The sequence below is a fragment of the Falco punctatus genome (assembly GCF_963210335.1).
Source record: "Falco punctatus genome assembly, chromosome: 8".
In the NCBI taxonomy this organism is placed as follows: Eukaryota; Metazoa; Chordata; class Aves; order Falconiformes; family Falconidae; genus Falco; species Falco punctatus.
Genome location: NC_137588.1, coordinates 54122686 through 54145796, shown reverse-complemented (window position 1 = coordinate 54145796; position 23111 = coordinate 54122686). Strand labels below are relative to the sequence as shown.

General features: G+C 52.9%; 1 protein-coding gene across 2 annotated transcripts; it reads left to right on the top strand.

Annotated features, from left to right (window-relative positions):
• Positions 1–659: 659 nt before the first annotated feature.
• Positions 660–22692, top strand: NKX2-5 (NK2 homeobox 5). 2 transcript variants are annotated; one of them, XM_080398558.1, is made up of 3 exons: positions 660–15906; positions 16753–20566; positions 21279–22692. In XM_080398558.1, exons 2-3 carry the CDS (start codon positions 20272–20274, stop codon positions 21884–21886), a joined length of 903 nt encoding a protein of 300 aa, XP_080254684.1. In that variant the 5' UTR covers positions 660–15906; positions 16753–20271; the 3' UTR covers positions 21887–22692. The 2 variants fall into 2 exon arrangements, with proteins under 2 accessions (XP_080254684.1, XP_080254683.1); XM_080398557.1 differs by having other exon boundaries at positions 660–20566.
• The last annotated feature ends 419 nt before the right edge of the window (positions 22693–23111 follow it).

Below are 23111 nucleotides of genomic sequence, written 5' to 3'. Positions count from 1 at the left end.
GAATCCCCATTTCAATCCTGATAAATTTTAAGATAAATCACAAAAGAAATCTGAACAAACATAGGATAAGTTCTATAACTGTGTGAGTCAATGTGTACAGGTATAGCAAAAACCAGAACAAATGTAGTGCAAGGGTTGTATTTAGGGCTCTGACCTACATCCTCTGGTCAACCACAGCAGACCAGTTTAAGACGCCCAAAGGATTTTGCTGTGGCTTGCTGATGGTTACCACTCCTGGAGTAAAACCGACATCATGGGATACACACCTCCATTTCGGGAGTTCCAGAGAGGAGTTTGTTACACCAGCTTAAGCCATCAACAAAGGTCGGTTTGCCCCTGAGAAAACAAGCTGTCAGGCTGGAGAACTGGAAGTTCGGCTCATCCCGGCCCACAAGAACACAAAATGGGGAACTGAGGAGTATCTGAAGCTGCTGCCACTAGATTCACCGGAGCACATTAGCCAGAAAGTCAGACCGCAAACAGTCCCAACAAGTGTGAACCAGGATTTCTGCAAGGAAATAACTGCAACCGACATCAGTCCAGGGCAGGACTGCGATTCACGACCTGAACGTCTTGATGTAAAGCACTATAATGTCAGTGACCTTAATCACTCTGATAAACACATACCCACCATGCTCAAGCCAAAGCTGCCCGCAGAGGCAGGTAAAGAATTTCCACCCACCTTGGCCTGACACCCCTGTATCTGCGGCGCAGGCAGGAGATGGAGGGATCACCACTTGGTTACTTTGCCCTGGGCAGGAGGAACGGGAGCAGGTTAGATGCAGCCCACAGCCCACACCAGCGCCGCAGGGGCTCGCCAGCCCCCCTTCGCCCTGCCCCACCCGGTCCCCCCACGCTGCCAGCAGCTCCCACACCTCCCACAGCCACAAGCACAGACCCTGCAGGGAAGCCCTGACCTCCAGCAGCAATGCCTACTGCACACTGGTCCCAGAGCCAGCCGCTCTCCCGGAGCCACATTTCCCTATTCTGCAGCACCATCTTGCAGCAAGAGGGAGGAAAGCACCTTTCGCTGACAACAGCATGGAGAGGTGGACCTGAAGGACACAGCACTCTGGACTGCAGCTGTTTGCAGGAGCAAAACAGGGAATCGATGGAAGATTTTGATTTGGGATGGATGGCCGTTAGTTATGGCCTCCAGCATCCCAGGCGAACCCCAGCATCAGCGCTGGGGTTCGACTGAACTTTGGAATAGTTTGAAGGATTCAGTATTTTATTGTTAAACTGCTCTGCCCTCACAGACCCTTTTCTGCCTACCTTCCTTGCTGATGGCTGCTTCCCACCCAGCTAAAACCAAGACGCCTGCTAAACTCTCTGCCTGAACCTCCCCATGGGCATTGCTCCCAGCACAGCCCTCCAGCAGCCACCAGTCTGCCCCGCACCAGCACAGCCACATCCATGACGGGAAGGAAACAAGCGTGACTCGTCCACACAAACGCAGCAGCAGAAGTCTAAAAAGTCTGCTATGTCCCCACAACCTCTACAGTGCTGTCCCTCAGTCCCAGATTTTCCACACTCCCTCCCACGCAGTTTGGGAGCATCAGGGAGACCGAATCCATAGCAGCAAGAGCAAAAAGACCCTTTACACCCTTTTGCCTCCCACTTCTTAGGCAATAGCAGGCGTGGTGAGAATGGGGAGAGGACCCAGAGCACACAGAGTTGTTTGCTTGAGGTTTTCAGTTTATTTGATAGCACGCTCAGTTATGTCTCCTCTCTTCTGGAGAAGAACTCAGCTTTCTCCTGTCAGTAGCTAGATTTCTCAGGAAACTCTGAGAATGACAACAGAGGTGCAAGTAATTAAAATAGGAATATTTAGAACCACCAAAAAATAGCCAATGGGCTTTGAAACAGTGGGAACTTGATATTAACTTTAAGTAGGCCTTAAGTGATTATTTCAAGAGCCTTTTTAGTAAAAGAAATTGAAATTTAAGAAGGCTATTTTCAGGAAAGTTACACTCAGACCATTTGTGCCATTAGTTTTAAAGCTGGTTGCATTTTTTAATGAGAAAAATAATCCAAATAGACCCAAATAACCTATCACCAAGACATCAGATTTTTTAATTTTCCAGTTAAAGGGAGTGGTGGCAGCTGGGAAACAGGGCAAAGCCCATCCTCCTGCACACCGCAGGCTGCATTTTCCCTTTGTGTCAGTCAGTGTGAATGCACATAAAAACTTGTTTCTATAAAAGAAAACCCCCAAGATCTTAACCAGAGGAGGGCTGAGAACAGCCACCACATTGTGTGTTGACTCTTGAAGGCAAAGCTTCGCCTCCTTTTGGCAACGCCAACTTTTCCCACAAAGCCACAGCTCAGATTTGTACACAGCAGTGGGAAAGGAGTATGAGCTGTTTCTAAACTCAGTAGGTTGTACGGGCCACAGATTATGGTCAGGATTACCAAAGTTATGTACATTTTCTCAAATTATTGGGGGGTTTTGTTGTTGTTGTTCCCATGTCTTTTTTATTCTCAGACGCTCTTGTGCTCTGAACCGCAGAGCTCTAGCTGGGAGTGCAGCTCTCAGATGTGCACCAGTCTTTCCTGGTATCCATAGTCCTCATCCTCCCCTCCCTGCAGTACCTTTCTGTTTTCACTTGAAGGCAACCTTGTGCCACACAAATCTATAAAAAGAACTAGGCTGGGAAAGCACAGCAGCTGCTTCACCCAGCAGATACCCCACCTTGCAGGTGGAAAGAGCCTGAGCTCCAAGTGCAGAGGAGAAAAAGCTTAATTGTTCCTTTAAGGTTTGATCCATCAATATTTGCACACTTCTGACCTTTCATTTAGCGCCTCTAAACGTGATTTCACCGCTCCCTGATCAAAGCCTTGTGAAGTGCAAGGAAAGAGACCATCTGCAGCTGCCCCAGGAGCACACACGTCCCTGGGTGATGCCTCAGTGCTCACCGCCTCTTTTGGCTCTTTGCAGCAAAAGCATCAACAGCGGCCACAATTAATAGCAGAGACAGAGCGGAAGCTTAATTTTGAGCAGGGACAGAACAAGCTGGAAAGTATGTAGATAAGAACGATATTTCCTAATCAGCTGTCCCCGAGGAATTTCATCTTTGGATATTTGGGGAGCCAGTTATCTCAGCCATTAGTGAACTTGTGAGGGACAGGTGAGATACCAGCAGACGGGCAAAGGGCAAAGGTAGCATCTCTCTTCAAAAGCAGGAGATGGGAGGAACCAGGCAATTATAGACCTGTCTGCTTAACTGTGATGCCAGGAAAAATACAGGGGGAAATAAGTACCTGAAAAAAAACCCAAGATGAATAGCAGGACCCCTGGGCTGGTCAATAGTGAGTGGTACAACATGGTAATCTGGTTTATGCAGAGAAGAAGAATACAAGGAGATGCAATATAGAAAAATTTAAGAGTCCGGGGCTCTAAACATGTCTTTTCCATTCAAGGGAACAGACACATTGATAAATGATATACATCCACCTCTTGACACTACTTTGAAAAGAACAACCAATAACATTACTGTCCATTAAGCTGCATTTATGAAACTGCTCTTCAAAGCAGAGCAGTATTTAACATTTTCTTCTTTTCCTTCTGCTTAAAATGACCATCTGGCAACAGATTTTCTGGATTGGAGCCTTTTCTCTGGTTTCTGTTTGGGGACAAATCTGTGCCAACTTCCAGCAGTTCATGTGATTTAGGGATGCAGAATATAGTTCTCTTCTGCAACGTACGTGGGCTTGAAGTCAAATTCAGATACTGAAAAGATCTGGTGTGAAGCAAGCTGTGGGTTACAATACAGTTTTCTCTATGTGCATGCAATACGTCAAACTAGAAAGATGTACATCCCTTTCCACACAGTCTGAAGCTAAGCGGTACAACCTGTATATCATCCACAGTTACTTTACTTGCCCTAACCCCATCAAACCCATCTGAAGTTTCATTGAAAACTTCTAGGAGCTTTCATTTGAAACCTTAGGATGCAAGGTCCTCCTCAGAGACATCAGGCACAATTATGGTCAATTAACTTTTCTTTAAAAACAAAAACACCACAAATTCAAACTGCAAGAAGCTAAGAGGTCTCAGGGGCAAAAACTCTCATTTCAGGAGGATGTGGAAATCTGGGAAGACAACGTAGGCTACCCCTAAAGGAAGAACGATTCTCCCTGTGCATCAGCCTGTGTTGGTTTTATAAAGTTTTAAGCATTAGAGTGCTGTGCATATGCTTAGCCATCGCTGCATACACAGGGCCTTGGAAACAGACAGGGGGAAAAAAACCAAAAAAAATGTCTCATCTAGTGACCCACACTGCCTGTGTAACTGTCTGGTCCCAGTTCCACCTGGTCTACAGGCAGAAAATAGGAAATGAAATCTAAGACCCCGCTCGGAAACTTCAGGCCAGGTTTCTGATCTTTTTTCCAAATGTCCCAGCACACTGGTGACGGAGCTTTGAAACCTGGCCACGTCCATCTGGGGCACAGGAGCAGGCAAGGAGCAGCACAGCCAGTGCTGGGAGAGCATCAGCAGGCTGAGGCTCCTCCGAGGATTAAGCAGAGAACAGAGGTGGCTCCCTGGGGAATGCCAGCAGCCTCACGTTATTTCTCAGGAAAGTCTCCAGGAAACTGCTAATGAAGAAACGTTCTTCCTTAAAGATCTCATCTTTCTGGGCCTAAAATTGAGGAGGACAGTCTTAGGATATGTTATAAATGGGTTAAAAATATCTTGACTTTCATTGCTTGGGGATAAAATGTGGCTAAACAGTATTTCCAAGGAAAGAGGTTAGTGTCTAAGTAGAGGAAAAGATGGAGGCAATCTCTTTGCCTTTGGGAACAGGAAGAAATGCAAAAATAAACATCAAAACCCAGGAGAAAGTCATTACTTCTTAAAATACCTTTCAGCTATACCAGTCCCAGATTTTATTTCCATTTATTAGATCTACTAAAGTAGGAGGACCAAGGAATTAGTCCAAGGAATTTAAAAAAGGATTTTAAAATCATCAAATCATGTTGCTTCTTTTCCAACAGCCCAGAAAGCAACCCACAATTTTCACTGAAGTTTTTAACTACGCTTCACCTTTCCCGTCAGGAAATGACCACCCTAGAAGGCAGCCTAAAATAAAAAATAAATGTCTGCCAAAAACCTGAAAATAACGTTGCAAAGTATTTGCATTGGTATTTGGGTGGGGGGTGTTAACAAAAACTGTTACAACAGGTCACAGTCCAATCCAGACTGTGCTGGTGTGTAAGTGCTCACAAACACACACTACAAGACAGATGATGCTTCAAGGACCTTCCCATCCACAACAAGGAGATGGTCAGGGTCGTATCCTCATTTTGCAGGTGAAGCAGAGTCAAATTTGGATCCCACGGCGAGGCAGCCGCCTAGCTGGTACAGTTGGGAAGGCTCAGAGCTCCGTAGAGGCACTGGGAGCACCGCTCTGGAGCTGCACCACGCGGAACCAGCCCTATCACCTAAATCCGACCCCTCGATGGGTTGGCTGTACAGAGCATGGGCCAAGCCTGCAGAAGACCATGGAGCAGAACTAGATATTCTGGAAACCATTCTGGGGTTTAAAATACAAGCTGAGCTTTCCTTGTAATGACAGAAGAGAAAATTTTGTGTCATTTTCAGTAACCCCACAGGACTTTTTGCAATGGCTCTTGGTAGGTGGTGAGCTGACACCTCCCCCTTGCGTATCCTCCTGTTTGTGGAAGGTCTGTCAGAGCTTTGGATTTTTTAGCAGCCAACTGAGCAAGCTGCACCCAGCAGATAGGTGTTTCCCAGAGGCGGGGCGTTATGCTGTGAGAATGTAGTAGCTCTATTGAGATAACAACAGCATCGGAAGGACATGGCTCTCAAATACGGGACAGCCACTCGATCTGCTCTAACGAGCTAATGTCATTGGCAAAGTGGAGCAAGTATACAGTCTCCTGGCTGACTCACCTTCAAAGGGTTGTATATCTTCATGGTGAACCTTCCTCCCTGATTTCCACTTTTCCTTCTGGGAAAGTCACTAAAGTTTTAAATATCTCCATTCACACAAGACCCACCTTAATTCCTGTACACCTACATCCCTGTGATGTATACGTGCACGGCTTCTAGACCCAGTAGGGCGCTGAACTGGCTTTTTGACCACTTCTCAACTGCTTCCTGCTGCCTACAGTTGCAGACATGACTGCCATCTGCCAAACAGTAAATGAAGGCTATTGTCTGCTCTGAAATTAATAGCAGCTTGGTTTGGCCCCCTGCCAGACAGGCTGTAATCTAACTGCATACCCTGTAGCTTTACCTGGCCGTTGCTTTTCCTTGGATTGTCACATCACATCGCATCAGGGATTCCTCAGCACCCACCGTAGGTGCCTTGGGCTGGGACTTGCTCCGCAGCACTGCCTGAGGCAGCCTTCCTTACCATCTGCAGAGGCTGGAATGAGGACAACAGGGTGCTGGGGGTGCTGGGTCACAAACTTTAACACAGGGTTACCCAACTGCAAAGCCAAGGGATGTCACTTGCCAGGAAAACTTGATACTGGGTTTTCGTTTCTCCCAAGCAAGCAATAGCTCTAGCCCAGCTGTGCCTGTTGAGCAGGAGCACATGGGTGCTTGGCTGCTCACAGCCTACAGACCTCCCCGCTGCGGATGCATGCTGCTTATAGGGGACTCCTGCTGGCAGAGCTCACAGCTATTTTTAACATATACAAAAGCCAAATGGCAGAGGAAAGGAACTACAGCAAGACGTTCATATGAAACAGATAGAGGAAGACAGACCAAATACGATAGTTCAAGCTGAAAAGCAAGGAAATAGAGGAGAGCAGCACAGAGGGGATGGACCTGGAGTTTATGGAAAGGTTAGCTAGTTGTGCTATCTTGGTTCAATCTGGGAGAAGACAATACAGTTAGCTTATCCAGCCAACAAGCTGGAAGGGAATCCTGGACAAACACCCAGGAGATGTAGGCCAGTGCGTGTTTGTGGGTGTCCCTGGTATCACATGAACTGCATCACTTCTCCAGGAGAGGTAGAAGCAGCAAAGTCACACGGCAAGCAGCCAGCCTGGGGTTGCTAACTGTTCAGAGCAAGATCTGCTGCAGGCCTTGCTTTCAAATAAGCAGGCACACTCATATCTAGATGCATCCTAGACTTGGACATACAGGCACATGAGCATGAGGGGCTTACCAGAGCAGAGCCAAGGTCAGCTCCTCCAAGTGCTTTGACAAAGGAGCAGGGCAGGCACAGATAGAGGTTACTCCTCTCAGGACCTTCACAGTCCTATCATTTCCTAGACTACTGTTGTATACATGCTCAAAAAGAAAACAAAAAGCAGCACCTACTCTCCTGACCCCCCTAAACCTGGCCACAGGGAATATGCTCCAAGCACTGGTGCCTGCCATAGAAACCAGTTCACCAACCCTTCCTCTGACATCCTGGCCCCAAACAGCCCCCATCTCTCTGGGGACCTTACCCAGCAGTAACATTTTGCCCTTCTGCTCAGACTACCTCTCTAATTAGCTTTGTTCTGACATCACTGTTCACCCTTTGGATCCACTAAATCCAAAGTAGTGTTGGAGAAGCCAAATAAGAGAAAGTAATGAACCTCCCTTCCTCAGAGAACCTGCCCAGGCTGTATTTCACCTGATTTAAACAGGGTAAGTCCCAGGTCCGTGTACGTGGACACAGGTAACAGAGCACATTACCTGCTAAAATCAGGCAGGAGCACAAAATGCATTAAAAAAGGAAAGAAGCTCTGAGTTTGCTCTGCAGACAACTGTCAGCTCCTCGGACCTGCCAGCTGTGCTTTGGGCACACCCAGGCTACAATCTACCGCCTGTGTCAAATGTCCCGTTTCCCCAAGTCTGCAGAGCTCAGAGAAAAGAGGATCCAGACAGTGCTTTATCTTGGTGACAACTTTCTTTTCTGCAATCAGTGCGGAACAACATGTTCAGCTATTGCCAAAAAAGATCACCAACAGCTATTGGCATCATCAGCCCTTGGTTACGCGGTTTCCGAAGCGGCACAAGGGATGACAGATTCATATTAATTCCAGTCAGCAAATGGATTATAAATACTCCCCCAGCCAGTTGCCACCTGATAGGACTGTCCTTGAGTCCTCCAATTGTGGAAGGGAGTTGTCAACTCTAAATTTACCCACCAGCACGTATTGTATAAAGCATACTGCTCTGTGATCCTTGGTAGACACTTGTGCTGTAGCCCAGCATGGATTAGACCAGAAACTGCTGGTTCCATCAACCAGCCAGACATCTCACTATTGCTTATCTCAAGACTCCGATGGCAGGAAGGAGAAAGGGATGGGTTTGACAGGATGCGTTGGTGTATCGGTCATGCAATTGCTACAGCAGTCCCATCAAGTCTGACTTAATAAAGTGATCAAAAGCTAGGCCCACCTTTCTGATGAGGTAACAGCTTCTGTTCCTAAGGATAGACATTCCCATCAGAAAAATGTACCACCATGACCGATAGAAGTAAACTCACTCCAAGGATGGAGTGTCCAAAACCAGATAGAGCTGATACAAAGCAGACCAAGACAGTATTCCCTGTAAAAAGCAGTAGGCAGGGTGCTAAAAGTTTGTACAAATGGACTATTCACTTAAACAATTGTAATTAGATGGATTTAACTTTTACAAAAGAGAAAGTAAAAAAAAAAAAAAAAGCAAGCGAGGAGCTTCACTTTTTTCTAGCTTTAGAAAGGTCCTAGTATCTGCAAACTGGGCAGATGCACATGCTGGCAGCACCTGTCTGCAGTAGATTGTCTCACCCAAAAAAAAAAGGGTCTGCCTGAGTGGGAGGACAGTTTGTAAAGGATCAGTTCAGGGCACTTTACCTAAAGAAAGCCCCTTTTTTCGCTTGTTGCTTCTTCATGCACAAAAGCTGTCCACACTCATCAGCTGGAGACAGTACCTCATCATTTTATCTGGCTCGATGGCCACAGATAAAATCTGTCCTCAGTTAGACAAATACATGGGAGTCACATGGCTGTTGAGGGCTGCAAGACATTTTGCTCCACTTTGGGTTTTTTCTGAATTCATGCCCCAGATTATTCTCTAGGGCTGTTCTTCAGGGCCCCTGAGGACACCCAGCCCCTGGGGCAGCAGCCGGAGCCTTCTGCTCACCATCCACACCCACAGCCTGGGTGCCCCCTTCCCCCAGACCCTGCAAGCCCCCAGCAGGGCTGCAGGTCCCACAAGATGGGATTCGGCCCCAGAGTGAGGGGCAGCAGCCCAACAACCCAGTGACTGCTTCTAGACAGAGCAGGCTCTCCCGCCTGAGGGAGGCTTGCTCCATATTTCCATTATTTCTACCTGCTGAGCACTTTTTAGCAGTTGGGCCAAAATGGTACCTGCCAACTTTCTGGAAAACCTGAGGGGAAAGGAACAGGGCTGTAAAATGATGCATCACAGAAATCCTGGTGATCTTTGCTTTGAGAAACTGTAGCACATCTCTGCATTTAGGAAAAGATTTAACCTTGTGCCTTTGCACCAGGAACAGGCATTTTTGTCATGTATGTGAGAATCACCCTAAACGTAGCCAAGTTGTACACTTTGCTAAATAGCAGATTCTCCGTGCTTTCTACATACGTGGAATATTATAGCATCTTTTACCATCAAAAATACTTTTAACTCACACTGCAACTATCTCACACGGGGTACCCCAAATCAACGGATGCTTTTAGCCTCAAACTCTGCCCCTTAAATTCTTTCTGCAGTAGGGGTAAAGCTCCTGGATTATTTCATCCCTACATACAGGACAGGCAAAGGTAGAACCACTCGTACCATCAAAGCACGTGGACACGCCTGAAAAGAAAGAGGAACTGAAAAGCTCCATCTCTGTGGTTTAGCAGTTTGCTGTGGAGCAAGGCCTGGAGCTCAACAGGACAGATGAAAACTAATAGAACGGCTGCTTGTTGCACAAGCACCATGCATCCTGTGCTCTTTGTGAGGCAGAGGGTTTAGGAAAAAAGCAAAGCTGAAATAAAACCAAAAGCCTGATGGAAAATGTATACAACAGAGTCACATCCTGAGTGCCAAGTGCCTGACTGCAGCTCACACAGCATCTCCTTTGCCTCATTTTTGCTCACGTGTGATACATATAAAAAGTAGCTCAAAGTGACTTCAGTCATACAACAGCTTTTTTCAAAATGCAGATTTAGTCCAGGGCTGCTGGAGCTTGTCATAAAAAGGTACACAGAGCCAACATCATTTACACACATCAAAACGTAGAGTAGAAATCTGTACTGCAGGACATTTTATCCTACTGGAACTTTAATCCAGCTAATGCTAACAAGTCCAGAGAGAGTCAACTAAGCAAATGGATCTGCTCTATTTCCATTAGATCTCCACCACAGAGTTACACCAGCAGTGATGAGACCGTTGCCTCCTCCTGCCCAACACCTAAAATCTCAGCACTACACAGCCAAGGATCCAGAGGTTTCACATCCCTGATGAAATTTAATTTCCCAAGACAAGAGATCCATAGTCATTTTCCATTCCGTTTTGCCACAGCTTCCATCACCTACAGTGCAGGGCACTGCCTGAATGTGAACTACTGGATCAGGTTCATATTTTGTAAATATTAGTGTTACTTTATGAACTTTGCCATCAACGAGAGCAAAGCTAGAGAGGCTGGAATATGACACAATGGTTTTGAGCTTGGCTGCTATTTGTCCATTTTTTAAAAAGCAGGGAGGGAGAAGGAAAAGGATAGTTTAGAATTGTGGTTAAACACATTTTTTTTCTCTAGAGGCATTTTGGGTTTTGCCTTTGCTTTGTTTATTCTTCTTTGGGGCTAAGTAAAGCCATATTTTTTAAACATAGGACATCCCCCTTTTCTTTTTAAATTCTGAAATTCTAAGATTCACCCTAGACTCAGGCTGCTCTGACTGTTGGCAGACAAATGCATCTTTCAGAGTGTTTTCTTGTGACCTAAGAAAGATTTATTTTTTCAGTCATTCCAGTTGGATGTACCTTTGTTCACTTTCCAGGAGTGGTTCAGTTTTGTGATTTTTTTCCTTTTAAATTACAGTATGTAATAGAGTTCCTAGTCTGGGTCTCAGTTCTGTTATGATACTTCAAGCACATGAGTGATCCTGGTAACTCAGATATTTAAAATTTGACCAGCACTTTGGGACCTTACTGAATCAGGGCTTACATGTTTCTTTATTCCGTTTTAAGGGTTTTACCGTCTTTTTCCTCTTCTTCAAAATGGACACATAATGTGGCTCAAATACACACAAAACTGAGAGCACATTTTTACCAAAGCGTGTTTTGACAGCAGGAGCAGTGAAGATCAGAGCTAGGGCTTCTACCCCTTCTTTTCAGGATGGACTCTGCCAAACAGGAGGGCTGGAAGCCATGGGGCACCTCATCCTGAACTACACAGGAGGCAGTGGGTGAAACAACTTGCGCTGGACACAGCGAAGGGAAAAACCTCAGAAAATACTTCAGGATAGAGATTTCCACCTCCACAGGCTGGCTGTGCCTAAAATCTGTTTCCAAACCCGAGGAGCCACAGTGAGGATCCCAGAGGTTTAAAATCCATTTCCAAACCCAAGGAGCCACAGTGAGGATCCCAGAGGTTTCAGTCCTCCTGTGCGGACGTGGAGTATTCCCCAGCTGGAGCTGGAGGTGGGGAGTGCGTGTCCCAGGAGAGCGCCCTGGGCACGGAAGGGCTGCGCTGGGGCGGCCGGAGGGTTGGAGTGGAAAAGGCATCTGGGAAGAAGCAATGCAGAGCCTGACAGCTCGGAGACGGCCAGATGTTTTCATCATTATGGAAAAAATCTGTTGGTGCCTCTTTGCCCAGAGAAACACTGGAGAAGGAAATATCCTCTTGAGCTCTGATCAGGGCTGTATATTAAAATGGCGATGAGCCAGGGTCAAAAAACAAGAGAAATGGGAGGAAGGGATCTTTTCTGACTCCGGCTCTGACATGCAATGTGAAGGTGCCCCAAAAGGCTGCACTGCCTCCCCAGGGATCTTTTCCCAAATCACTGCCTCAGAGAGCTGGAGAGACAGGGCCTGGAAGATGGGCCTTAGAGATGTTTCTTCAGCACCCCCCCAGTGCTCCCTCATCCCTCCAGCTGCAGCAGGTGCTGCCCCAGGGACGTGCAGCCCCGGGGACATGTAACCCTGGAGCTGCAGAGCTGTGGAAACACACAGCCCTGAGGCTGCAAGGAGACTGAGCGCAGCAATAACACTCCCAGGGGCTGGGAACCCTGTCCCAGCTTACAAAATCAGCACTGAAGGAAGCCCGCTGCCCGCCTGGCCCCAGACACCCCTGTCTGCCCCAAGCCCCAGGCTTAGGGATATAACCAAGACCAGGAGACACCGAAGGGTGAGACCCAGGGCTGGGTTTTCCAGCTGCAGGGGTAACCGGTTCCAGGTCTCCCCTTCTCTCCCCGCATCCCCTGCAGCCGCCGGTGCCCCTCAGCCAGAGCATCCCGACGGGCTGCAGGACGCCAGGATACGGCCAGCCCCTTCCCCCGGGGCAGCTCCTCGGGATTCATCCCTCCCCACGGATCCCCCCTTCCCCAAAGCGCCGCGGCCCCGGCCCCCGCCGGCTCCTCTCACTAATTTTAGCCTGCCGGCACGCACGGTACGGTGCAATCGAAACCCAAAAGTAACCCCCGAGGACCGCCCGGGAGCAAAGCGCGCAAAACGGTAAGAAAACGCCAAGAGCCGAGCGAAAATCCCTCCGATTCCTATAAGAAATAAATCCTATCCGCAAAATAAAAGGGCGTTTAACGTTTCGTGCATTTCACTTGGATTTTTTTGTTCTTTAATTGACAAGTAGAAAAGGCGCCTGGGCTTGGAAGGGGACGGCAAAGCGCGCAGACCTGGCAGGGAGAAAGGCAGGCACCAAGGGGAACTCTCCCTCCTTTCCTCCCTTTCTTCTTTTCACAGTATAACTGGAGTTCAAAAAAAAAAAAAAAAAAAAAAAAAAAAAAAAAAAAAGCTGCCGTTTAAATGATACTTTTCCCTCTACCGCTGAAAAACGGGCTGATTAATTAACGCAGAAATTGGGGGAGAAAAAAAGCAGATCTGGTTTTATTTATATGACCTTCCTTTGAAAATTAGAGAGACTTATGCAGATATAAAAAACTTGGAAATTTTACCCAGGGGGCGAGGGGGAAGAGTAAAAATCTAAAAGAACTTTTAGAAGATTTTCGTTTCTTTCCACCCCTTTTTTTCTTGACATACACTTGAAATACATCACATTGTATGTTCAGTGAATTGTATATTCATCAGGGTGATGCAAACTCTTTCTCGCGCGTGTATTCACCAGTTTCTCTCACACGTATATTTTAATTTCGCACCGATTTCTTCGCAACCGATTTTTCTCTCTGCAAAACAAACCGCGGGAGCACGCGGGGTTTTAGTTTTAGGGAGAGGATGCAGGAACGGGACCCTTCGGAGAAACCAACTCGTTCCCCATCAGGCCGCCACAAACACGGACGGATCATTTCCCCGCTTCGAGAAAACGAACGGCTGAGCAGCCTGGCCCTGCTGCGGGGATGGAGCCGTGGGGAGCCCCGGGGGGGCGGGCAGCCCCCCAGCCCCCGCTCCTGGCGCCTCCGATCCGGCTCCGCCAAACCCGCGCGTCTCGGGGCAGAACTGGAAGCGGGTCTGAGCATCCCCGGCTAGGGGAGGGTATTCCTTTTTTTTTTTTTTTTCTTTTTCCTTTTCTTTTCTTATTTGTTGGGTTTTGTTGAGTTGGGGGCTTTTTTTGGTTGCTGGTTTGTTTGGTGTTTGGTTTTGGGTTTGTTTTTTTTTTTTTGGGGGGGGGGGGGATTGCTGTGGGGTTTTTTAAATATTTGTTAATAATAAATACCGGAAGACTCCCGGCGCTCCCGCTAGGAGCGGCAGCCACCCTGGGGGCGGGCATTTTGCAGGACGGGGGTGAGACCCGGGCCGGCTCGCCCGTACCCCCCCACCCCAGGTAGCCCAGCTGCATCGCGGCAAGTGCGGGAGAAGAAGCGGGGCCGCCCCGGGAAGGCACCTTCCTTCTGCAGGGGGGCGAGGAAGGGCAGAGCCACCCACCCTGCGGAGGCCCCGCGGGAGCGGAGGGGGCAGCTGGGTGGGACAGGGGACCCCCGACCCGCGGCTTGCCCTGGGGGCAGCCGATTTCATGCCTCTCCGGCGGTGGGTCACAGGCTGGGCCCTCGCCGGAGCAGAGGTGGGGGTCAGGGCTCTGTAACTCTACTCGCCCCGGTTCATCCTCCTGCCCGTCTCGGCGGAGCCGGTGCCGTCAGGAAGGGGCTTTCCCCGAGCGTCCGAGCTGAGTCCCGCTGCTGGGACCCCCGGGGCCAGACCTGCCGCAGCCCGGAGGCGCTGAGAGCCGGCACCCCCGGGCAGGGCGGTGGCTGGGAATGCTGTCGGTCCCGCATCTCCGCGGGGACAGGGGGAATCATTTTTGAGACACATCAAGCCCAGACACCGTCTCTTGTTAAATATGGTCCACCACCCCTATCGTCACCCCCGCCCCGACGTGCGCCTGCAGGCTGCGCCCCCCTGCCCCGCGCTGCGCGGCCGAGGGCAGAGCCGGCTCCGGGGGGGGAGCAGGGTCCCCCCGGCCCGGCGGGACCCCCGGGCAGCGCATAACGCGCACGGTGGCATCGCAAGACGGATCGCATTTGCACGGCCAGCGGGAAGTATCCGAGAAGCCACACCTTTACATCCTTCGGAAAGCACCGTGCGGACAGACAAGCTGCAACCCCCCGAAACCCCGCAGCGGCTCCAGCCCCCTCCCCGAGCCCGCTCCCATCCCCGCCGGAGCCGGCGGCACCTTCCCCCGTGGGAGGTAAATGGTGCCAAAGCTCCGAGGGAGAAGGCAGGGCAGACCTTCGAAACACTCCACGCCTCACAGTGCCTGGAAGGTATTTCGGTTTTTAAACAGTTGTCTTGACCATCGCTCCACACCGGTGCGTCCTGGCGACTGGACCTGCGTGTCAAACCGTTGTTGCACTTACTAAACGTGAAACTCTCTTCGGTCGTTTAATTTTCCCGTCCCTAAAACAACCGTATTGCTTCTGCCCTGTGCGCGCTCTCCTTGGAAACATAACGAACAAACACTTCTGTAATTAACTGGCCGCGTTAAAAAGCTTTTACTCGAGCGCGGAGAAGCGGTGGGCGCTGGAGCCAGCGTTAATAGCGGGGGGTGCTGCAACGCCCGGGTGCTGGGAGAGGGGCGCTGGGAAGGGCGACGACAGCCCAGATGGCGAGTACAGCACAGGTACCGGCAGAAAAAGTGACAGGCAGGGTAAAATTAAAACTTTTCATTTATCTGACCAGCTTCCAACTTTCGCTTCAGTCGCGGGGTAGAGGGGAAAACCCACTTCCAGCGCCCGAGGTGCAAAAGCCAGCTTCATTGCCAGATTCCAGGCACGGAGCCCAGGACAGGAGGGGAAAATCCGCGGTGGCATTTGCTATCCAAGCCCCCATGCCCAGGTCACCCCGTCCCGGTCACCGGCGGAGGCGGAAAGCGGCGACCGAGCTATGCCCCGGGCGGCCCCCCGTGCTGCCCGAAAAGGGGGGATGTGGGGGGTGTACCAAACCCGAAACAACACGGGACAGTCTTATTCCGGGCTTTGCATAAATTGTCCTGAAATAAAGGGAAGACACTTCGGCGCTTTCGAGCTGCTGCATTCGAGTGCTGTGCCCTGGCACCAGCCTGCCCGGCTGCGGCGGCGCCGCCAGCCGCTCTGTCGGGGGGCAAGGGCTCGGTGGTCCCCGAAGGGCCCGGCAGGGACGAGCCGGGACCCCCCTGCGGCGGGCAGAAGTCCCGGAGGCCGAGCAGCGGGGATGGCACCGGAGAGGCCGCCCAGCACCTGCCCCGCCGCCGAAGAGCGGGGCCGTCCCGGAGGAGCCCCCCCGGCCCAGGGCGCAGCAGCCGCGACCACCGGGCAGAGGCGAGGCCCCTCGCCAAGGTCAAACCGCTCTTTTTCTTGCGCAATGGCCGGGGAAGGGCGGCCAGGGCCGCGGAGCGGGGGTGCTGTCCCCGCCGGCAGCCCCGGCGCCGGAGGCAGAGCGGGGTGGGTGGGAAAGGCGGGCTGCTCGGGAGCACTGGGGGGAAAAATAAAAAGATGGAAAAGAAAAGGGGGGGGGGGGAGGGAAGAAAGAAAAAGAGGCGGGGAGGAGGAATTAAAAAAAAAGGGAGCAAGAAAAGGAGAAGGCTTTAGCTGCAGCAGAGTGGAGCGCCTGGACAGCTCCAAAGCCCTTTTCCTCTGCAAAAATCCAGAGGGGTGAAAGCAAACCCTCCCCCAGCCCCAACCGCCCCCCGCAGCCCCCAGGCCCCCTCCGGGACCCCCGGGGGGACCCCGCCACGGCAGACGCGCACCGCAGACCAGCTATCACGCCGGAAGGATTTATTCGACCAAGGCTGGCCGTTTGGTAGCATCCTTTTCCAATCGTTTGCAAAATAGCAACTGGCCAAAAGCCCTTGGGGAGCCCTCGGGGACCCCTCAGGGATCCCGAGATTCCAGCGGCTCCCGCCGCCCACGATGGGAACCGGGAGATTGGCGCAAGTTCTCGCAAGGAAATCCTAATAGGCTATTTCTGGACTACTGGCTCTTAACAAATCTATAGCACCTGAAGTGTTAGCACTCAATTAGTGACAAGGTTTCAAACCCCGGCGTTTACTGGTGAGGTATAAACAGAGTCCTCGGGAGATAGCCGGGAATTAGGGCGGGAGGGGGCCCTGGGCATTTTAACCGACTGGGATTAAGAGGAAAACTTTTTTAAAAGGCTCCATCTCTCTCTCTCTCACTAAACAGTCCGAGGTGTCGAAAGCTCTGGAGGAAGAGAGGATGTGCTCGCCGGAGCTAATTGCGGGCTTGGGTGTTTCGGGGTTTTTTTTGTTTGTTTGTTTGTTTTCAGCAAGAAAAGTTAAAAAAAAACCCACCCACCTCCGAATATACCCCAAAAAAAGAAGAAAACTAAACCCAAACGAACCGCATTTAGCAATCCCGAGGAGAAGCAACGAGCGGGTGTGGGAGACAACTCTCACCCGCCAGGGGCTTTTCTGGGTGCGGGGGCCCGGCTCGGTTCCGAAGGGGCAGCAAGAGCGACCTGCAGCTGGCGGGAGGGGTCGGGGCACCCCCTGCCTTCCCCTCACGGCCAGGAAGACAGCACCGGCTTTGCTCACCCCGTCTCCCCCACGTACACCCACGGGGCCTGGGTGTAGGATGGGTTGGCTGGAGAGGGTGTTTTGGGGCGCTCCTCCGGGGTCCTGTCTCCCTTTACTCCTTTTTGGGTGATATTTAAACGCGATTCTAATGTCGTACCCACTAGCCTGCAATCGAGAGCGACCACACAGAGGGTAAAAGCGGTGTAGGAGAGCTTGGAGTGCGGGGGGTGCCTCCCCTCCAGCCCTGCAAGCCGGGTCCGGAGCGGGGTGAACCGATCGCCTTTGTCCCCTCTGCTCGCCTGCCCTCGGCTGAGACGCCGTTTGCAGTCGGAGCCTGGCTTCAGCGGGCTGCTGGAGAGCATCGGGCAAGGGAGAAGGCCGAGAGGGGTGGGGGGTGGTTGGGAAATGGGTGCTGAGCCCCGACCCGGAAAGTCCGTGAGCTGCTGTATGTCAGTAACTTACTCATCAATCAGCCGGACACAGAGCAGACCTGGCCTCTCTTTGCGGAGTGTTTGCTTTTTCACCAATTATTGCGGCCCTGCAGCTCTTTTTGTTGATACAGTAGTTCTAAAAAGTGCTAATGTTCATTTATCAGGGGGCCGAGCCCGGGACTCCCACTAGTTGTGATCCTTCCAAAAATATAAACACGAAGAGAAGGGCTAGGGCTAAAGCCCCCATTTGTTTCTAAACCGCAGTATTAAAAGTGATGCATTGTTGAAGATAAAGCGGAGATAACGCTGTCTGTCTCCAATGAATGTCTCCCCGACGCATTAATGACATTCCAAATGATAGCTCCGGCTTATCGTTCAATTAATCACTTCCACCCTCTGCAGCCGGGCCCACATCGATCGGGAGCCGCCGTGTGACTGGGGGTCTGGAGGAAACCCGTCAGTCCTCGCTTCACAGCGGTTCGCGGGGCGGCAGCTCTCCCGGCCGCGGGGCCGCCGTCGGGGATGCTCTGCGGGCCCTTTCCCCGCCGGGTTCAGCGGGCAGAGGGGCACCGCCGGGCGGCCGCTGCCCTGCGAGCTCCCCTGGGCTGGGGAGGGCGTTTGGGCCCAGGGTGGAGGAAGGGAGCACCGGAGCCCGTTTCTCCCGTCCCGAGGGAGGTGGATGGTACCAAGGCAGGCGAACCTGCGGCCGCGGGTTTGGATTTGCCGGGGATGTGTGAGATCGGGATCACTCCGTTATTGTAGTGTTGATCCAACTTATCCCGATTAGCTTGTAATAAAACGGAGGCACCAAGGTTAGAAAGACCACCGGGCGCTGCATAGGGCAGATAACCCGACAAAGTCCCGCCGTAGGCCCCTCTCCCGAGCCGGGCTGCCGAGGCTGCCTCCACCTTCCTCGGGCGCTTCATCCCTTCCCCTGCAACCGGGGAAAAGCCCCTCCGAGCTGTTTCCCAGGGAAGGCTGCAGGGAGCTCAACCGCTTGGCCGCCCCCCTCCCCTCGTTAAACAGCGGTATTTCAGGCCTCCCCGCGTACAGCAACCGCTCCAACCGCCATCGCAAGATGCGGATCTGGTTTGCGAACAAACCGCTCCCCGGGCACCAGCGGGCGGCTGCGGCGAGGGACTGCGAGCGGCGGGGCTGCTGCTGCGGCTGCAGCGGCCAGCGGTCCCTGGGGAGCGGGACCGAAGGCACGGCACCGCCCGCAAAAGCATCCTCACCTTAGCCAGCTTCCCCAGAAATGAGCCCGAGGGTGCCGAGACACTAAATCTCGGGGGGGGGGGGGGGGGGGGGGGGGAGGGACAGCAGCAGGTACCCCACGGGAAGCAGGGCAGCTGGGGCAGGTGTCCGCCTTTTCACCCGCCCCGCAGCGTTTCCTCCGTTTGCGGGAAGATTCGGAAAAAACTCGCCCTGCGAACCCCGCGGCCTCCCCGGGCAGGGCCCGCCCGAGGGACCCCCTCTAACTCACCGCATCCCCGCAGGGCTTCTCCGCTCGGCTCCCCGGCCCCTGCCTTATCTTCCACCGTCCCCGGCTCGGCGGGGACGAGCCGGTGCCCGTGCCCCCGGAGCCGGGCCGTCGAGCGCCGCAGGAGGCTTCCTCCTTTACTATTATTACTCCCCACCTCGCCCCCCGAAGCCAGAAAGCGCCGTAACGCCCCTCCTCAACCTGCGACTTTGCCGCTAAGGTTTATTTTAGCAACTCCAAGCGCGTTAAATTAACCGGCTCCCGCTTCTACCGGTGAATGGCGAGGCCCGGGGGCAGCCGCCCGCCCGCCGGGGCTGCGGGGACCCGGCCAGCCCGGAGGTCGCCCCCGCCTCCCAAAGCCCAGCGCCCGGCTGCTCTGCCTTGCTCCTCTCCTGCCCCCAGAAGCCCTGTATATTTTGCAACGCCTTCAACCCGCGGGTTTTGGGGTTATTTTGGGGGGGGTTGGGGTTTTTTTCCTCGACAACGCTGTTTTTTTGTGGGAAAGCTTTACAAAACAGGCGGGGGACACACATCCAACCGGCATTTCCCCCTCCAAAGCCAGGCAGGGGCTGTTTAGGGGGTCTCTGCTATCAGCTGGACTTTGCGGGCATTGTGCTGCTTCAGAATATCTGTATAAACCTTAAGCGCAGATTTCCCCCTGAGAGAGCTTCACACAACAGTGAATTCCCGTTCTCTGGTTCCTGCGATCAGATACTGCAGAATACTAAAACCGAAACCTCCGTTTCCTCACTTTAAAAAAAAAAAAAAAAATGAAATCAGCACATATTTGGTTGATGGTTTCCTCCCGGCCTGTTTATTTAATCTGACTGTATGATAGATGGCATCAGATAGCGGCTTTGTACACATTAGGCCATTCTGCATTTTTTTTTTGTTTTTAATGGATCAACAAACTCAGCGGGGAAAAGCTGGATAAATACAGTGCCGCCCCTTTAAATGAGTGGAGATGTTTTTGAGATGTATTACTATATTAGGTGACATGGAACTTTGCATCTCTCATACCATCACTGCAATGTTGGCCAATAGAAAGCTAAAGTCACCCAAAAACTGCCTAGTCCCTCCTTCCCTTCCCTTATGGTCTGGTCCTACCTGCCTCCAGTGCACAAGTCAAGGCTACTCGCGGGAATGCTATGTGCCCCCTCCATGAGCCCACGCTCCACCACTGCTCCAGGTTGGCTGCTCCTCACCTACTTTTCCATGACCCTGGCCTCCGGCCGCTGCCCCGCTCACCGCCGCAATGTTTCCTAGCCCTGTGACAACGACACCCTTCTCGGTCAAGGATATTTTGAACCTGGAACAGCATCAGAGTGGCCTGGCCTCCATGGAGCTCTCCTCGCTGTCCTCCCCATCCTGCATGCTGGCCACCTTCAAGCAGGAGACGTACAGCGCCGAGCCCCCGGCCCTGCCCGACCTGCGGGAGGAGCTGCCCGAGGCACCCCCGGCCAAGGCTGCCACCACCTTCCCTGGCTCCTACTACGTGAAAAGCTACGTGGAAATGGACTCGGCCAAGGACACCAAGGTGGACAAGAAAGGTAAAGCCGGCGAGTAACGGTGGTGCTGCCTGGGGCTCACCGCTGGGCTCCAAACCCAGGGAAAGGGAGGGCAGGGGGAAGGTGACCCCCGGCTCAGGGGTGGCGGGAGGGGGCCACCGCGTCGGACCTCGGCCCCCACCTGCCCCCAGCCTCGGGGCCCGGGGGAGGAAGAGCATGGGGAGCAAAAGCGCCTTTATCCCCTCCCAGACCCCGCGGTGCAGCAGTGGGACAGACCCACCGTGGGGAGCGTCCCGCTGACCCCGGTCCAGAGACCCCCACGGCTGCCCCAGTGGGACCAGGGCCACGGCCTTGAGCTTGCCCAGAAATCAGGCGATAAATCGAATTTCCAACTCGCTGTGCTGAGTGTGTACGCCCAACGGGGTCGGGGTGGGATTTGGTGCAAAGGCTGCAGGTGATGAATCCACACCATGGCACAGGCGGTCGCAACTCAAATCAGTGCACGCAGTACCCTTGGTTTTAAATAAAGAAAGAAAGAAACAAAAAAAGACTCGATGGAAAATTGAGTACAAAAGAGGTACTTATGGAGCAGGGCAGGGCCGGGCCCACTACCGCAGGAGTGGGTCGCTGCAGTGGCCTGTGGGGCCGAGGCCAGGGAACAGTCGGGGCTTGCGGTTTATCGAACATTACTTTACTTTTTTGCACATTTTTTTGTTCCTCCCCTTTTTTCTTCTGCCCACTTATTTTGCTGCAGAACTGTGTTCCCTGCACAAGAGCCTGGAGCAGGAGAAGAGAGACCTTGAAGATCCCGAGCGCCCCAGACAGAGGAAAAGGAGAAAACCTCGCGTCCTCTTTTCTCAAGCCCAAGTCTACGAACTGGAGAGAAGGTTCAAGCAGCAGAAATACCTCTCTGCTCCCGAGAGAGACCATCTAGCCAACGTCCTAAAGCTCACCTCCACCCAGGTGAAAATTTGGTTCCAGAATCGAAGGTATAAATGCAAAAGGCAGAGACAGGATCAGACCCTCGAAATGGTGGGCATCCCCCCACCACGGCGGATAGCGGTGCCGGTACTGGTGCGCGATGGGAAGCCCTGCCTGGGGGAGTCTTCTCCCTACAGTTCACCGTACAATGTCAGCATTAACCCCTATAGCTATAACGCCTACCCCGCGTACACTAACTACAACAGCCCCGCCTGCAACGCCAACTACAACTGCAACTACCCGTCCATGCAGACCATGCAGCCCTCGGCGGCCGGCAACAACTTCATGAACTTCAGCGTAGGGGACTTGAATTCAGTGCAGACGCCCATCCCGCAGGGGAACGCGGGGATCTCCACGTTGCACGGGATCCGAGCCTGGTAGAGCCGCCCCCGCACCCAGCCCGCTCCCCTCCGTGGACCGCGGCCACCGGCGAGACCCCGGCGCCGGGGATGGAGGGGCTTCGGCCGCGCCTGCGAGCCGGTCTCGGGACATTTTCAGGCTGCCGGGGGGATGAGGACAGTTCCATGTAGCATCCCGGCAGAGTTCACTGGCGTGGCGGCCGGGGAGGTGTCCGGTGGTTGGTGCGGTGGCCGCGGTCCGTGCGGGGCCAAGTGGGCACCGCACCGGGGGACTCGGCGCTTCCCGACCCCCCGCACTCCCCCTTCACCCTGGGGTCTTCGCCCCGCTGATTCCGCTCCTTCCTTCCTACGAAGCAAGCGGACATTTCGCTTGACTAGCTCCCAACAACAGCTAGCCAAGCCCTGCAACTTTTTTTTCCCTTTTCTTTTCTTTTTTGCTCTATACTAATTATTATTAAGATCCACATTTAATTTTTGCACTTCCCGTAACGGTCCCCGCTGTCCGGCCGGTTCAGCACCTCGCCAACCCCCAGGTCCCCCCTTGCGAGGCCGCTAACGCCGGCCCCGGCTGAGCGGCCGGTGCCGGGGCGGGAGCGGGGCGGGCGGCGGCTCCCCCCCCAGTCGGGATGAGGACAGACCCCCCACCACCCCAGCCGAGGAATACAGACACCCGACCCGCCAGGTCCCCGTAGGGTTATGCACTAAACCGTGAGTTAGTACTGAAATGCACTGTCCGCCCCTCGCCCGCCGCCCCGTCCGCGTTCCCCTTTGCTGTACGAGCTGACGGAGATCAGCGAGTTGTCATTAAAGAAGAGTGGCTGAACCTGGCGCGTCCCTGGCGTTCCTTGTCCGGCCCGGGCCCCCCGCACCCGCCGGCGACAGCCCCCAGCTTGCCCTGCCGCCTCCCCGGCTTTGCGTGGTCCTCCCGTAATTTCAGCAATTCCCGGCTTGAGGTTTGCAAACCGTGCTTGTATCTAAAGGTCTTTCAAAAATAATTTAAAAGCTGCTTTTTGAGCTCACAGCCCGGGCAGGATCAATATGCACACCAGCCGTGTCCCGTCCCCTCCCTTGGGCTGGGGTCGGGGCTGGCACCGCGTGTCCTGTCCCCCCCGCCCCGACGTGACCCCAACGCTCCCGAGTGTCCGGGCGCGGGGGACGAGCGTTTCTCCCCCACACAGAAAAACAATGCAAGGGGGGTACAGACACCCCAAGCCATACACCAAGGGGAGCTGGCTCCGCCGGAGGGG

Bases quoted from the DNA above. Each gene is read 5' to 3' on its own strand.
- NKX2-5 (XM_080398558.1), top strand. From the start codon at position 20,272: ATGTTTCCTAGCCCTGTGACAACGACACCCTTCTCGGTCAAGGATATT. The intron at 20,567-21,278 runs GTAAAGCCGGCG...ATTTTGCTGCAG, and splicing joins CACCAAGGTGGACAAGAAAG to AACTGTGTTCCCTGCACAAG.